Here is a 14,224-nt window from a genome sequence, read left to right on the forward strand (position 1 = left end):
TTTATAATAGCTAAGATATGCAAGCAACCTAAATGTCAAGACAATCACGGAAAGGCTAGCTTAGAACCCAAAATGTATCTGATCAATTAATAGACGAGTATTGCCTTTTTATTTAATTCTTTTCTGTGCCTCTGCTCTTATAGCTTGTATGACTGAAACACCTGGGGAATAAGAAATGAGAACTAGTGTTCACTTCTACCTGGCCCTCACACAGCAAGGGTTTAGCGGGGGGGGGGGGGCAGGGAATAAAGGTTAGCTCCATGAACAAGGATAATACACAGACTGGTCCTCACTGCTCAAGAGAACACCTGGGCCACCTACGGCATTCTGACCTTTGTAACACTACCTATATCCAGTTATTTTTTTTCCCAAACACATGTCCATAAGAATCAGTTTTTAAAATATCAAGAAGATCATGCAATGTTCTGCCTACTTGGTTTTTTGTCCATTTTCCTTTAGTCTGTACAGGACTAATGTTTGAGAAGTTCACAATAATCTGATTCACCAGGGCATGAAGTCATTACCACAGGCCAATTAGCTATTTACAAATGGATCGGTCCTTATAATTTAAACCATGAATTTGGTACAACTACATGACAAAAAGGCGACTACTAACTATGCCAGGAACCACGGAACATTTTTTATTTAATCAAGCATTCACAAGTATGTGACATTAAGCGCCAACCCTTTCCTATTTAGGAGTAGTTATTATTAATAGTGTGTGCAAGAAAAAGACATGAAGTCTCAGTAGGTCAAAAGTTTAATGAGTTATTGCTGTGATGAGGCAATCCAAAAATCTGATTTTGATCCCAGCTGTATTAACAGAAATGCATAGTCTAGAATACACTACCCAGTCACACCCATCTTGTGCAGAGCTCTGGGCATTACTTGTTTAAGAATGGGCCCTAGCAGACATGTAAAAACCACATCACATTAAATGAGGATGAGAAAACCAGGACTCCTTTCAAAAAAAGTTTAAGAAAACATAAACTTGATTAATAAGAGCCTAAATTATACTATAGATCCAACCGATACCAGTTAGGGAGGAGGTAAGCAGCAAATATCCCTTGTCTTTTGAAACTGGAGAAAACTAAAGCAAGGAGTACCAGAATGAGTTAATGCTCAGTGTTGAAAACAAAAGAGGGAGGTGGAAATGTGTCAGTGTCCCCTTAATGTTGTAGAGACCACACCTGGTAATTCAAGTATCAGGTGGTTTAGTTTCATACTTATAGAATAGCTAGTTAACCATATTTTCATTTTTCTTTTTTTTTTTTTTGTTACACAGTCCTAATCTTAGAAATCCTCACTAAGGGATCAGTTCTAAAACAAGCAGCAATGCAATGTATAATCAAGTCATAACTTTCCTTGGTCCTTATTCAAAATAGGTAATTACGAAATAAAATATTAACAGAACACTTTCACATTCCTATAGTTTCCTGTTATTCAGATCTCATTCTACATCTAGACAGCTCTGGCAACGAAGACACCATAGAAAGTATTACTTACAGTAAACTTTATTTTCATTGATATTTCATTTGACATAATTCCAAAGTAGGTCTGTGCTCTAGGATGAGCCAAAGAACAAAAATCCTAAAGCTCTTGAGAATTTTTTCATACTGTTCTGAGTAGGGCATGGGGTTTCAAGGACCCCAATGTTGATACCTAACATTTTACCCCTTGTGACTTTACCCACAGGTACATAAAGAAGAGATAACACTACGTACAAGAATCAAACTGTACAAGAATATATAAGAAGCTCTTGGGTTACATACCACGACCTCTTTAAGGTTGTAATGATAATGACTGATTTCTTTTGGAAAGTTCAATATTATTTTTGTTGTGTTTCATTAAGTAAAATGTCAGAGTATGTTAAAATGCTGCACTTGTTTCTCTTAATACACTAAAAATAGTGGAAGTTTTTAAATTCTTCATGAGTCCAAGTGGGACATGGCTACTACTGATGGGGTCTATTCAAAAAACTAACTCCAAGTTTGGCGACCATCAGCAAACTGTTCAAAAGAAACACATAAACAAAAAACATCAGGTAAAGGACAGAACAGGCACTTGACTATTTTTTCAAGAACTAAAACTGCAGGTCTTTCAAAACTACATGGTGAGGAGATGCCAAGGCAGAGCAGGCACAGGTGAACCTCCATTCCTGGAACTACCAGAGGAGTAACATGCCAAGGGGCAGTCTTGTACCCCACTTGCCTTAAAATAGTACATGTGAATCAGGAGCTCCTCATCTAACAGCCAATAATTCAAAGAGATGAGCAAACTGAAGCCTGGGAAGACCAAGGTCTCTCCAGGGTCACAGAGCTGGATCATGGTACACTTCCAGTCTCCCAGTTCACTGCTCTTGACCTTGGTCTACACGGACTATAAAGCATTATGCTTGACAGCATCATAACTATTATCAAGGTCAGGTAAGGGATCTTCTTCCAGATATTTAAAAATTCTGTTCTCAGAGTATCTGTATTATACTTAAGGAATATATATTTTTTTAAAATAATCTGGTTTGAGACAATAGGATTTAATCAAAATTCCATTGGAGGAAAATTCTTAATAATAACGGATGCCCACACGATTCAGAAATATGGAACTCATGCTGAAAGTCCCAGAAAGAGCTGCGGTCATGGCTTTGCATGAAGCTCCTCCCACTGTAGGCAGGAGCCAGGACAGACCAAAACACATTATGTGAGGGCAAATTCATGAACGCACTCACTTCATTCTGGCATTAAATCAACTACTGTTTCTGCAGTCTTCCCTATTTGTGTGTAAATTACATCACTTCAATTGATATCCAGCATCAGGCACAGCAGTAGTTAAGTCTTTGAATGCACAGAATCTTGGGGGGCATGAAACTAAATTCCATACTGGTAAAGAACAGCAAGAGAAAAGAAAATACCTGGCACCGGCAATTAAGCCCGCAGGCATAAATTTTCCAGAGTGGTAGAATCTCATTCCCATAATGCCAGCTAAGGTTCCAGATGTAGCTGATGGGAAAGAGAAAAGAATCAAAGATCATTACATCTTATATGCGGGAGAACGGACGTCCCACCCATCTTTCAAGGGCCAGACCCCATCTCATACTATCATCTCCTTCCCCGTGGCCACCCACGCTCTATGGGGCTAAGAACAAATACTGGAATGTAAGGCCCTCACAGGCTGAGCCAAACGGCCTTCTTGGCCTTACCTCTTACCACTCTTCAGCCACAGTTTTCTCCAAATTTGCCACAGATCTTTTTTTCCTATCCTTGCTGATGTATTTATACTGCATGCTCTTCTTTTCAACATCTGTTAAAATACCTATTATATGCCATACACTGCACTAGGGGCTGGAGGACAAAACTATCATCAAAAAAGGTATTTTTTTTAAAGATTTTATTTATTTATTTGACAGAGATCACAAGTAGGCAGAGAGAGAGAGGAGGAAGCAGGCTTCCTGCAGAGGAGAGAGCCTGATGCGGGGCTTGATCCCAGGACCCTGGGATCATGACCTGAGCCGAAGGCAGAGGCTTTAACCCACTGAGCCACCCAGGCGCCCCCATCAAAAAAGGTATTTAAACAGGGGTGTATGGGTGGCTCAGGTCATGATCCTGGAGTTCTGGGATGGAGCCCCGCATTGGGTTCCCTGCTCAGTGGGAGTCTGCTTCTCCCTCTGTCTCTCACCCTGCTCATGCTCTATCAAATAAATAAATAAAATCTTAAAAAAAAAAAAGGTCTCTAAACAGTGGGTCCAGCCTATACGGAAAGATCAGGAAAGGACTTGCCGAGGAAGTAAAGATCAAGCGAAGATCTAAAAAGTAGGAGTCAATGAACTAAAGGGGGAAGAAAGCACATTCCATGCAGAGGGAATAATACACCCAGGACCTTGTGGTGAGAGGGAACTGAAGCTAAAATATGGCTAGCGAGGAAGAGGGGCCAGACCACAGAGCCTTGACTGTGAAGACTGTGGTCTTCATCCTCAGAGAAATGAGAAGTCATTTAAAGATATCAAGCAGAGGGATACATGAGCAGAAGAGAACTGTAAAAACAAAATTCTGGCTGTTCCATGGGGAACTGCAGCGAAATCAGGGCATGTAGGGATACCAATTAAGACACTTCCTCAGGAATGCAGGCAAAATACAGGGATTCCTGGGATGGGGACAGTGGCCATGGAGACAGAGGAGACAATTCAGGATACGTGCTGGAGGTGGTGTCAACAGGACTTCCTGGTGAATGAGACAGAAAGATGGAGGGCAGGAGAGCAAGACCCAAAAGGATGGAGAACACCAGAAGACCAAGATTATGTGCGGACAAGAGGTCAGGTTTGGGTAGATGCCCTGAGACAACTAACAAAATATTTCAAGCACGTAACTGTATACCTAAGAGTAAAGCTTAGAGGAGAAACCCATTTGTGAATCAATGACCTGTTTCAATAGTAATTTAAGGCCTGAGCTCCAATGAGCCAAGCAAGATGGTATAAAGAATATAAAAAGAGCCAGGTCTTGGGGCACCTGGGTGGCTCAGTCAGTTAAGCAGTCAACTCTTGATACTGACTCAGGTCATGATCTCAGGGTCCTGAGACTGAGCACCACATCAGGCTCTGTGTTCAATGGGGAGTCCACTTGGGATTCTCTCCCTCTCCTTCTGCCCCTCCCCCTGCTCACTTGAGCTTTCTAATAAATAAACAGGTCTTAAGGAAAAAAAAAAAAAAAGAGCCAGGTCTTAAGAACTTCAACATTTAATAGCCAAAAAGGAAGATGGGTTAACAAAAGAGAACAAGTAAATAAAAAGGAAAACAGGAGAGTGGAAAATGTATTGGTCTATTATGCTAAGAAAGCTAACAGGCCACTAGAATGAGGATTAAAAAACGTACACTGCAAGGCCTCGTGCGTGGTTCAGTCAGTTAAGCATCCAACTTTGATTTCAACTCAAGTCCTGATCTCAGGGTCCTGGGATTGAGCCCCACGAGGGGCTCCTCCGTGTTCAGCGGGAAGTCTGCCCAAGATTGTCTCCCTGTGCCCCTCCCCTGTCTTGTGCATGCACGCACCCACTCTCTCTCTCTCAAATAGACATCTTAAAAAAAAAAAAAACACTGGATTCTGGAAAAATTCAGGTCACTGGCACAATCAGGGAAAACTATTTCCATGGACAAAGGAGACAAAAACATGAAACTGAGTGGGTCGAGAATGTGAAAGGGGAAGAAGGGCATCAACTGGAGAAGGAAGTGGGGTCACAAAAGGTCCTTTTTTCTTCACTGGGTGAGAGAGGACACACATGAACATAGGCAGGAGGGAGCCATCTGCATGGTGGAATCAAGTAAAAGATGGCATCTGTGGCAGAATAACACTCCAGAAGGTCAGGGAGAAGAGACCCAAAGGCTGGGTGGAGAGACTGGCCTTAGAGAGAAGAGAAACCGCACAGCGGAAGGTATGGTTACTGACAGCACGCTGGAGCCCCCAGGTGAAGACTGCTGCTCTTCTTTAGGTAGGCAGTGCTAAGAGTGGAGGAGTGGAAGCAGACAGAAATGGGAAAAAAGTGAGCCACATGGGTGGCCCAGTTGTTTAAGTGTCTGCCTTCGGCTTAGGTCATGATCCCAGGGTCCTAGGATCGAGTCCTACATTGGGCTCCTTTATCAGCAGGGAGCCTGCTTCTCCCTCTGCCTGCTCTGCCTGCCATTCCCCCTGCTTGTGCGCTTTCTCGCTCTCACATACATACATAGATAGATAGATAGATAGATAGATAGATAAATTCTTTGGGCGCCTGGGTGGCTCAGTTGGTTAAGCGACTGCCTTTGGCTCAGGTCACGATCCTGGACTCCCAGGATCGAGTCCCACATCAGGTTCCCTGCTCAACAGGGCGTCTGCTTCTCCCGCTGACCTCCCTCCACTCATTCTCTCTCAAATAAATAAAATCTTAAAAAAAAAAAAAAAGAAAGAAAGAAATGGGAAAAAAGAAGTCTGAAAGTCTTTCAGGAACTTGAGTGAGGGAGCTGTGAGGCAGACGGAGAGCTGGGTACCTCCTCCTCTTGCAGCACACCCCACATCGGCCATTGCTGACCTCTACTGCCCAGCCCATGGCAACTCGTGCAAACCACTCCGTTAACATGCTTGCTCTCCCCACTATACTTTTAAAGGCCAGAACTATAAATTTCCCAACTCTGTGGGTTTGTGGAGACAGTGAGATGCCCACAGTCCTAACACAGAGCCTGATACACGGGTGAAGCTCAATAAAAATGCCCCCAAAGCCACCCTGGTAAGTAGTAATCTTCCGTTCCCAGCATTCCTCACTCTCTGTGCAGCTCACAGGGCACTCTGGCAGCCCCGCAGACGGTTTTGTGTCAGTCAAGGTAAAGGCTCCTTGAAGGCAAGGCCTCTGCCATACGTTTAGCTCAGTGCTAAAGGGCTAATATTTTCAAATGTGAAAAATTAATATTGATGCAAACCTAAGCCTGACATGTGATCCTCTGCGAATGCTCAAGCACAGTCTTCAGTGGGTCATCATAATGATTAAGAAACATATACTTGCCTTGCATAGCTTTATTATTAATTTCATTGGTTAAACCAAAATTCATGAGGCATGAAAACCTTTCCGTATTCTGTACTTAGAAAACAAACAGAAACCAGCACAACTCCTCCCACCTCCAATTTTAAAACTTCCCTAGAACTTGGCAGAAGTAGTAAAACTGTCTTCATGTGAAGAACCTGCCAAATTCCACCAAACCAGAGCCTCTTGGTAGAGGACTTTGGATACATAATTGTACAAGGGAGACAGTGACACTGACATACCTAGGAACACCCAAATGTTCCTCGGATCCTGAGACAGCTGATAAGCACCCAGGCCTGCTAAGCTACCAAAAAGCAGCCCAGCAGCCAGTGATGGGACACTACCTGTAAGAAAGCAAACAGAGTCCTGCATTATAATGTCAGCCACTCATTTCATTAACAGAATTCACAAGATTTCCTTTACCTTTTCCCACCAAAAAATTTTTTTTTCTCAACACAGTTCATAACCAAGGAGCTCTCAGGCAGGAAAACGTTTGGGGAGTTTGCTATTTTACAGAAAAGGCAGGGTAACAGCACACTAATCCTATTTTTAATTAGACAGATACTTCTATCTGGGGTGAAAAGAAGGGCTCCTAACCAGGCCTGACTAACCTGTCAAGGGCTGGAACGGTCTGTAGTTAGAACTCAGGCAAATCCCCCAAAGGAGAGGGAAATAAGGGCAGTGAGTTAAAAAAAAACAAAAAACAAAAAACAAAATGAACAAATAAAAAACAAAACAAAACTGGAGAGTAAGAATTCTGGGGTGTGTGTGTTGGGGTGGAGATGCAGGCTAGAACTGAGGTAGAAACAGCACATTTACTGATAGACCTATGTCTAAAGAGGAGACTTCAAAAAAAATGAGCAGGGAAAGAAAAGAGGTTTCTTCCTACTTAGCACAGAGATGACACTCTGGGTTCAAGGCTGCTGTGTGGTAGTCAATGATAATAACAACCTACCACCACCCCTGCCCAGCAGCTTTAGATAAAGAACCCACGGACAAGTGAGTATACAAGAAGCCTGACTTAGGTCAACCAGATAATGGAAATGGAGTGCAAGAGCCACTCTACTGAGAAGAAGCCCGCCCTCAAGCTAGTGGGCTTAAAGCAAACTTGACTCAAACGAGATCCCACTTCAGGGACTCCTTCTTTACCAGCAACAATGTGAAAATCTTAGGAGGTTTAAGTGGCTCCAAACCATACCTGCTTTTGCATAGCCAATGATGCCACCAGAAGCAACCAGGGCTGCATAGCCAAAGCCAATCCAATGTAAAGGCACTCTGAAAATGAAAGCGTAAGAAATCAGTGCCAATCGTGGCTTAAAAAATAATAAAAAATTACAGGACGGGATTAAAACATCATTCCAGAACAGTGACAGGACTGTACAAATGAACATAAATCCCAGAGGTCAGATGACTTGCTGTAGTCGATGACAGAGGTGGAATTCAAACCCAGGTCCCTGGCCTACATGTCCACCCTCCCACATACCCTGTGCTCGCCAGCAGCCTATTCTTACGGTCCTTTCCAGATAAGGAAGCTAGCTCTGGTTTTGAGAAGTTGCTGGCTATTCCTCTCCCATCCAGTGTACTTACAGTGGGCCAGAGTCCTTCTGCATTGTTCTCTTTCACTCTGACCAGACAGAGTACACCAGGCCAGCACCTGCGGAGGCGGGGACTAGATCAGAGATGGTTAACTTCGGGGCTCTCTAGCAGTCAGAAGGAAATGGACCCAAGTTCCAGCTCCACCCCTCAGGAGCTAAGAAGTAGCAGTCAAGCTACCAAGCTCTCTTAGCCTCAGCTTCCCTCACTGTACAGAAGGGTAAGAATGGTAGAAATTTCCCAGGGCTCCTGTGAGCATTAAACAGGGTAATAGGAAAAGTGCTCAGCACGTAGTAAAATGCCGAGCAGATACCAACCGTTCTGGTAATAACCTCCATTCTAATAACACACGCCTACAGGAAATGGAACGCAATTCACTGACCAGCTGTGTACAGATGAGTTTTTCTTCTCCTCAGCTAACCAGCTTATTACTAAATCAGAAGCGAAGTATCCCCTGTGTCCTTAATCGAGCTATTTTAATTGCCCCTTTCAGCCCTTGCCCAAAGAATTCAATTATTGCAACACTCAACATCTGCAAAACTTTTAGATGGCTATTTACTCTTGCATCCAAATCACAGCTCGTTCGACTGAGCTCGGCGAGGGGGTAAAAGACTGGAAAGCCCAAGTCCTAGTTAACGTGGGACACTTCGTTCTTGGCGAAGCAGGGTGTAACTCCTTTAAAGAAATGCATTTGGTATCCAATGAGTTTTAAAGCTTGGAAGCAATTCATACCTGTTTTGTTTTAAATTTTTAATTGTGCGGCAGGGGAATGCCAGTGATTAATTCCAAGTAGCGCCGAGTTACTGAGACTCTCAAGGAGCTGGGGCAGTAAAATCCACAGGAAGCTAGTCACCACCACGCTACATCGGTAAGCATTTGTCTCAAGAGCACAGGGATTCTGCAAGGCTCACAGTTTTTAAGGAAAGCACAAAATGCGCGACTAGAAAGGCAACTATGACGCAGCCTAACGCTCCTGCCTGGGTCTGAGGGACGAAGAGTGGGCGGGAGCAAAGCCTCTCCTGTAATCCCCCAAAGTCAAAAAGGTATAGAATAAAAACAATTCCCAAGTACCGAACCGCTTTGCCGTAGGTCCACACCGGCCTTCTGGGGCGCACAAGCTGCGAGGCGGACAGTACTGGTCCCCCCCGGAAGCGACGCCGCGCGCTCTGCGTCCCTGGGGCAGGGCGGAGCGTGGGGCGGGGCGAAGCCCAGAGCCAGGGTAGAGGAGGGGTGGAGTCGCGCCGCGCGCAGGCGTCCCGGGAACCGGGGACGCATGGGGCGGGGCTTGAGGGGAGGAGTCGAGGCGTGAGCACTGCGTCCGGGAAGCGGGGCGGGACCTGAGGCGGGGAGTTGTGCTACGCCCCCTGGGTCCCAGTGCCGCAGCTCCCACAGGGCAGCTGACCTTTGAAGCTCGGCTCTCTAAAAGCGTGCCTGAAACCCAGAATTTGAGTCGGATCTTGCAAGAGGCATCGCGAGTTGGGCCCGGCCTGAGGTGCGGGGCGACGGATACGAGAGAAGGGCACCTGAGGATGAACTCTGAAAGACCCTTTTAGTGGAGGGACTTGTGGTTTACCTGGTGTAAACCGGAGGCGTGCTCTAGCCAGATCGCGTTTTTTGCCTACAGTGTAAGTACTTTCTTCCTGCAAGATGGTGACCGCAAACCAGGGTGTTTACTTGAGCAGCATCTTAGAGGAGGAGAGAGGGTGAGTTAAATATAATTTCCCACTACCTCTGTATGCCCTAGTGTCCACAAAACGTAATCTCCATTCCGCTACAGATCGGCTTCTCTTAACTCGCGTTTCCTGCAGGACCACTAACTCGATTGCTGTACAGCAAAATTTGGGTGTTTATCCTTGATAAGTCTCTCTTTATCCTTAATCTTTATCCTTAATCTTCTACAAGAATTAATGTAGATAAATCTTACAAATACAATCTTGAGTGAAAAAAGGAAACTGCAGCTCATGCATACTCCCAAACACTTTCGTTACAGCAGTTCCTGCATTTGAGATACCAGAACTGAAGCCTGTGTTTATCATAACTAATTCTAACCAGGGAAATCAGATTAGGACTAAGAAGACTTTGAGTAATTCCAGTATGCCAGACCCTCACTGAGTTACTGGTACTTAACAATGGGACTTAACTTAAAACTAGCTCAGAATGGATTTGGGGATGCCTTCCTCCCTATTCAGGTGTAAACTTAAACCTTAGTTTTAACCGCAGTGATCTTACTCCTGTCCTTTAGACTTAAAGAAATTGAACCACAGAGAAAATTAAGGAAGTTACCTACAATCCTCATCCTGGCTGGAGCTGCTATTTTGAAGTAAGGTCTTTTGAAATCTACACCCTTAACTTATGTTGCCTCTAGGTCATTCCTCAACCAAAACCTAGTGGCCCCCTTTCTCATGTAATGGCCTGTGAAGTCCTACACATCTACCTCCCTGCCCTCGGCTCACTTTCATCCCGACTTTGCTCATGCTTCAGCCTCCCTGTCCCCACCTCTGAGCATTTGCACCTGTTGCTTCAGCTGCCCAGCACTTCCCAGATAATCTCCCAGGTCATCACCTGGTCTCCTTTATGTCTTTATTCAGCTGTCACTTCCTCAGTGAGGCCTTCCTGGATCATCTGGTTTAAAATGAGTGGCTCATTTGGTGAAGCGTCTACTTTGGCTCAGGTTGTGATCTCAGGGTGCTGGGATCAAGACCTGCATCCAGCTCCCTGCTCAGTGGGGAGCCTGCTTGTCCCTATTCCTCTGCCTCCTGCTTGTGCTCTCTTGCAAATAAATAAATCTTCAAAAATAAACTAAAATAAAATTGCAACGCATATGCAATTCTCAGCGTATTTTCCTCCACGGCACTTACCTCCATATTTAGTGCTGTATAACTTACGAATTATAAAATCATCTCCCCACCCTAGTATGTAAGTTCCTAGAGAATGAGGGTGTTTATGCAGCACTTAGAATAGTGCTTGGCACACACAGTGGATGCTCAGTAAGCATGTGTTGAATGAATGAGCAGATGTGGAATAAAAGGAGAGGCTGGTGTGCAGAAAGCAGAATGAAGACAATATGCAGAGAGAGAAAGAGACAAGAGGGAGAGATTGCCCTGATCACACCCTGTCCCTTTCTGAGCTCTGGTTCTCTTCCTACCCTAGCTTCTGTCAGAGGCACCTGTGTCTGTTATAAATCCATCCCCATGCCCTCTGTTGAAGTTTGGAATAAACAAAGTTGCTCTTTGTTTCTTGCAGTTAAATATCTCTTAGCTGAGATAGCACCCCGTTTCTTCTGCCAGAAATACCTTTTTATCCTTGTCTAAAAACTCAATCTCATTTTTAAAAATTTATTTATTTGACAGACAGAGATCACAGGTAGGCAGGCAGGCAGAGAGGAGGAAGTAGGCTCCCTGCTGAGCAGAGACTGATGCGGGGCTCAATCCCAGAACCCTGAGACCATGACCTGAGCTGAAGGCAGAGGCTTTAATCCACTGAGCCACCCAGGAGCCCCCTCAATCTCATTTTTTATTAAAAAGTCATCAGTCAAGCTGCCCCTGGCTATCCCAGGCCATTACGTGTGTTCTGTGAAAGGGGGGTGTATGCAAAAGGACCACCAAAGGTCAAAGAAGTCACAAGACCCGAGAGAAAGGATGACAAGTCTAGCTTGGCAAGTAATGGCTTATTAGGGGGACAGATGTTTCTTTGGCTGCCACGGTACAAGTAGACTTGCACGTGTCTCCTGTCTCCAGGGCAGATCAAGGATGCTATGCCCTAAGGGTATACTTAAGGATGTGGTTAAACAAAAGGAAAGAATGGGGGGACCTGTGCTCAAGAAAGTTTCAGGTCACAAAACAGTCATCCTGGCGGATTTGTCCAAGATAGACATGAAACATGAAACATTTACCAAAACTTTTGTCCTTCGGGTGGGGATCACTTTTCCTTCCTAAGGTAGTGCCTGGCACATGGTGAACACAATACAGGCTACCGAATAAACAAAGGAGGGAGGAGGTCTAGGTCTGGCACATTCTAAATTGGGAAAAAGTGAATTTGTGATGAGATTCTGCTCACACACAAGTATCAAAGTAGACAATTCAACATTTGGATGGTGAAGACTATATGCAGACTATACATTTCTACATGGAAAAAAGAAACAGAATGAAAATGAATTTCCCCAAATAAATTATAGTTTGTTGTGTTTTTTTTTTTTTTAAGATTATTTATTTATTTATTTGATAGACAGAGATTACAAGTAGTCAGAGAGGCAGGCAGGGAGAGAGGAGGAAGCAGGCTCCCTGCTGATGCGGGGCTCGATCCCAGGACCCTGAGACCATGACCTGAGCCAAAGGCAGAGGCTTTAACCCACTGAGCCACCAGGCGCCCCAAGAAATTATAGTTGTATATGACCTGTCGTCAATGTAATGGCTTCCAAGGATACTACCAGGTAAGTTCTGCCAGAGGTCACAGACTAACCTAAAATGCTTGAATCACATGGTTTATTAAATCAATTTTAAAAACGTGAGGAGAGAGGTGGTTCAAGATGGCGCCATAGGAAGACCCTGCATTCACTTTACCCCATGGACATACTCAATCTACACCTACATGCACAGAATTACTTCTGAAGAACTAATGTTGATTGAATAGCTTCTGCACAATGAATAGAGGGACCACACAGAGAAGGGCAGAAGAGACAGAGACATGGTAACAATGAGACCGCACCACCAAAGCAACAACCTGCAGCAGGGAGTAGTATCACTGAGGAACCCACATGTGGATTTCCTCATCCCTGGAGCATGGCAAAAACCCCGAAGTTCGGGCGCCTGGGAGGCTCAGTGGGTTAAAGCCTCTGCCTTCCGCTCAGGTCATGATCCCAGGGTCCCAGGATTGAGCCCCACATCAGACTCCCCACTGTGTGGGGAGCCTGCTTCTCCCACTCCCTCTGCCCTTCTTCCCTCCAAACACTTATATTCGCACTCTCTTCCACACACTTTCTCAAATGAAATCTTAAAAAAAAAAAAAAAAGAACCAACAGTTTAAAGGCAACTAAACTATTAAGTAAAGGAAATCCATTTATTAACCCTAGAATGTCTACCAAATGGTGGGAGAACTACTGGAATTCTCTGTGGTAGGAGATGCCAATGAGAGCCTTGGTTTACATTCCCCCTTCACCTGGATAGCATGGCAGGGAGCAGGGTCCCGGTGCTCTAGCCCACCTGCTTGGGTTGCTCCAGTGAGCCCTGGGCTCCTAACACACCAACTCCAGCTGTCCACCAAGGTGGCCCTAGCACAGGGTGTTCTGGGACCCAACAGGCCTGCACCTGACTTCAGCATTTCACCAGGAATGCCCCAATACCTCATGCACTGGGACACTCCCAACCAGCACCCATTCCACCTCAGCCATCCCACATCTGATAAAGGATTGCTATCAAAAATACAAAGAACTCTTAAAACTCAATTAGTAAGAAAACAATTTTATTAAAAAAAAAAAAAAAAAGCCAGCTATTCGGACACCTTACCAAAGACATACAGATGGTACATAAGCATATGGAAAGATGCTCCACATATGTCCTCAGGGAAATGCAAAAGAAAATGAGATACCACTACACACAAAACTGGCCAAAATCCAGAACACTGACAACACTTGATGCTGGGTGAGGATGTGGAGCAACAGGTATCCTCAGACATTGGTGGTAGGAATGAAACACGGCACAGCCACTTGGGAAGACAGTGTGGTAGCTTCTTACCAAAGTACACATACTCTTACCATACAGCCCATCAATCATACTACTTAGTATTTACCCAAAGGAGTTGAAAACCTGTCCATCCAAAACCTTAGGCATGGATGTTTACCGCAACTGCCAAAATATGGAGGCCACCAAGATGTCCCCCAGTAGGTGAAGGGTAAACGGTGGTACACACAGACAATGGAATACTACTGAGCACTAAGAAGAAATGACTCGTCAAGCCATGAAGACATAGAAGAAAATTCAGGTTACCAAGTGAAAGAAGCCAATCTGAAAAGGCTACAATACTCTGATTAACTACAGGACATTCTGGAAAAGACGAAACTATGGAGGCAATGAAAAGATCAGTGATTATGAGAAGTCGGGTGGGG

The 14,224-nt window shown here is 44.6% G+C and overlaps 1 protein-coding gene and 1 long non-coding RNA gene across 5 annotated transcripts; one reads left to right on the forward strand and one right to left on the reverse strand.

Moving 5' to 3' along the window:
- Positions 1–1,496: 1,496 nt before the first annotated feature.
- Positions 1,497–9,329, reverse strand: LOC125102945 (transmembrane protein 14C). Of its 4 annotated transcripts, none has more exons than XM_047734614.1 (6): positions 9,196–9,329; positions 8,119–8,185; positions 7,730–7,806; positions 6,774–6,875; positions 2,909–2,996; positions 1,497–2,009 (listed from the first exon to the last, which is right to left on the reverse strand). In XM_047734614.1, exons 2-6 carry the CDS (start codon positions 8,139–8,141, stop codon positions 1,955–1,957), a joined length of 345 nt encoding a protein of 114 aa, XP_047590570.1. In that variant the 5' UTR covers positions 8,142–8,185; positions 9,196–9,329; the 3' UTR covers positions 1,497–1,954. The 4 variants fall into 4 exon arrangements, with proteins under 4 accessions (XP_047590570.1, XP_047590571.1, XP_047590572.1 ...); XM_047734615.1 differs by having other exon boundaries at positions 9,201–9,294; XM_047734616.1 differs by having other exon boundaries at positions 8,119–8,200; positions 9,196–9,290.
- Positions 9,330–9,473: 144 nt separating this feature from the next.
- Positions 9,474–12,369, forward strand: LOC125102946 (uncharacterized). Its single transcript, XR_007128238.1, has 3 exons — positions 9,474–9,827; positions 10,367–10,444; positions 10,713–12,369. It is a non-coding gene; the product is annotated as an uncharacterized LOC125102946 (long non-coding RNA).
- The last annotated feature ends 1,855 nt before the right edge of the window (positions 12,370–14,224 follow it).

Source organism: Lutra lutra, chromosome 6 (assembly GCF_902655055.1).
Source record: "Lutra lutra chromosome 6, mLutLut1.2, whole genome shotgun sequence".
Taxonomy (NCBI): Eukaryota; Metazoa; Chordata; class Mammalia; order Carnivora; family Mustelidae; genus Lutra; species Lutra lutra.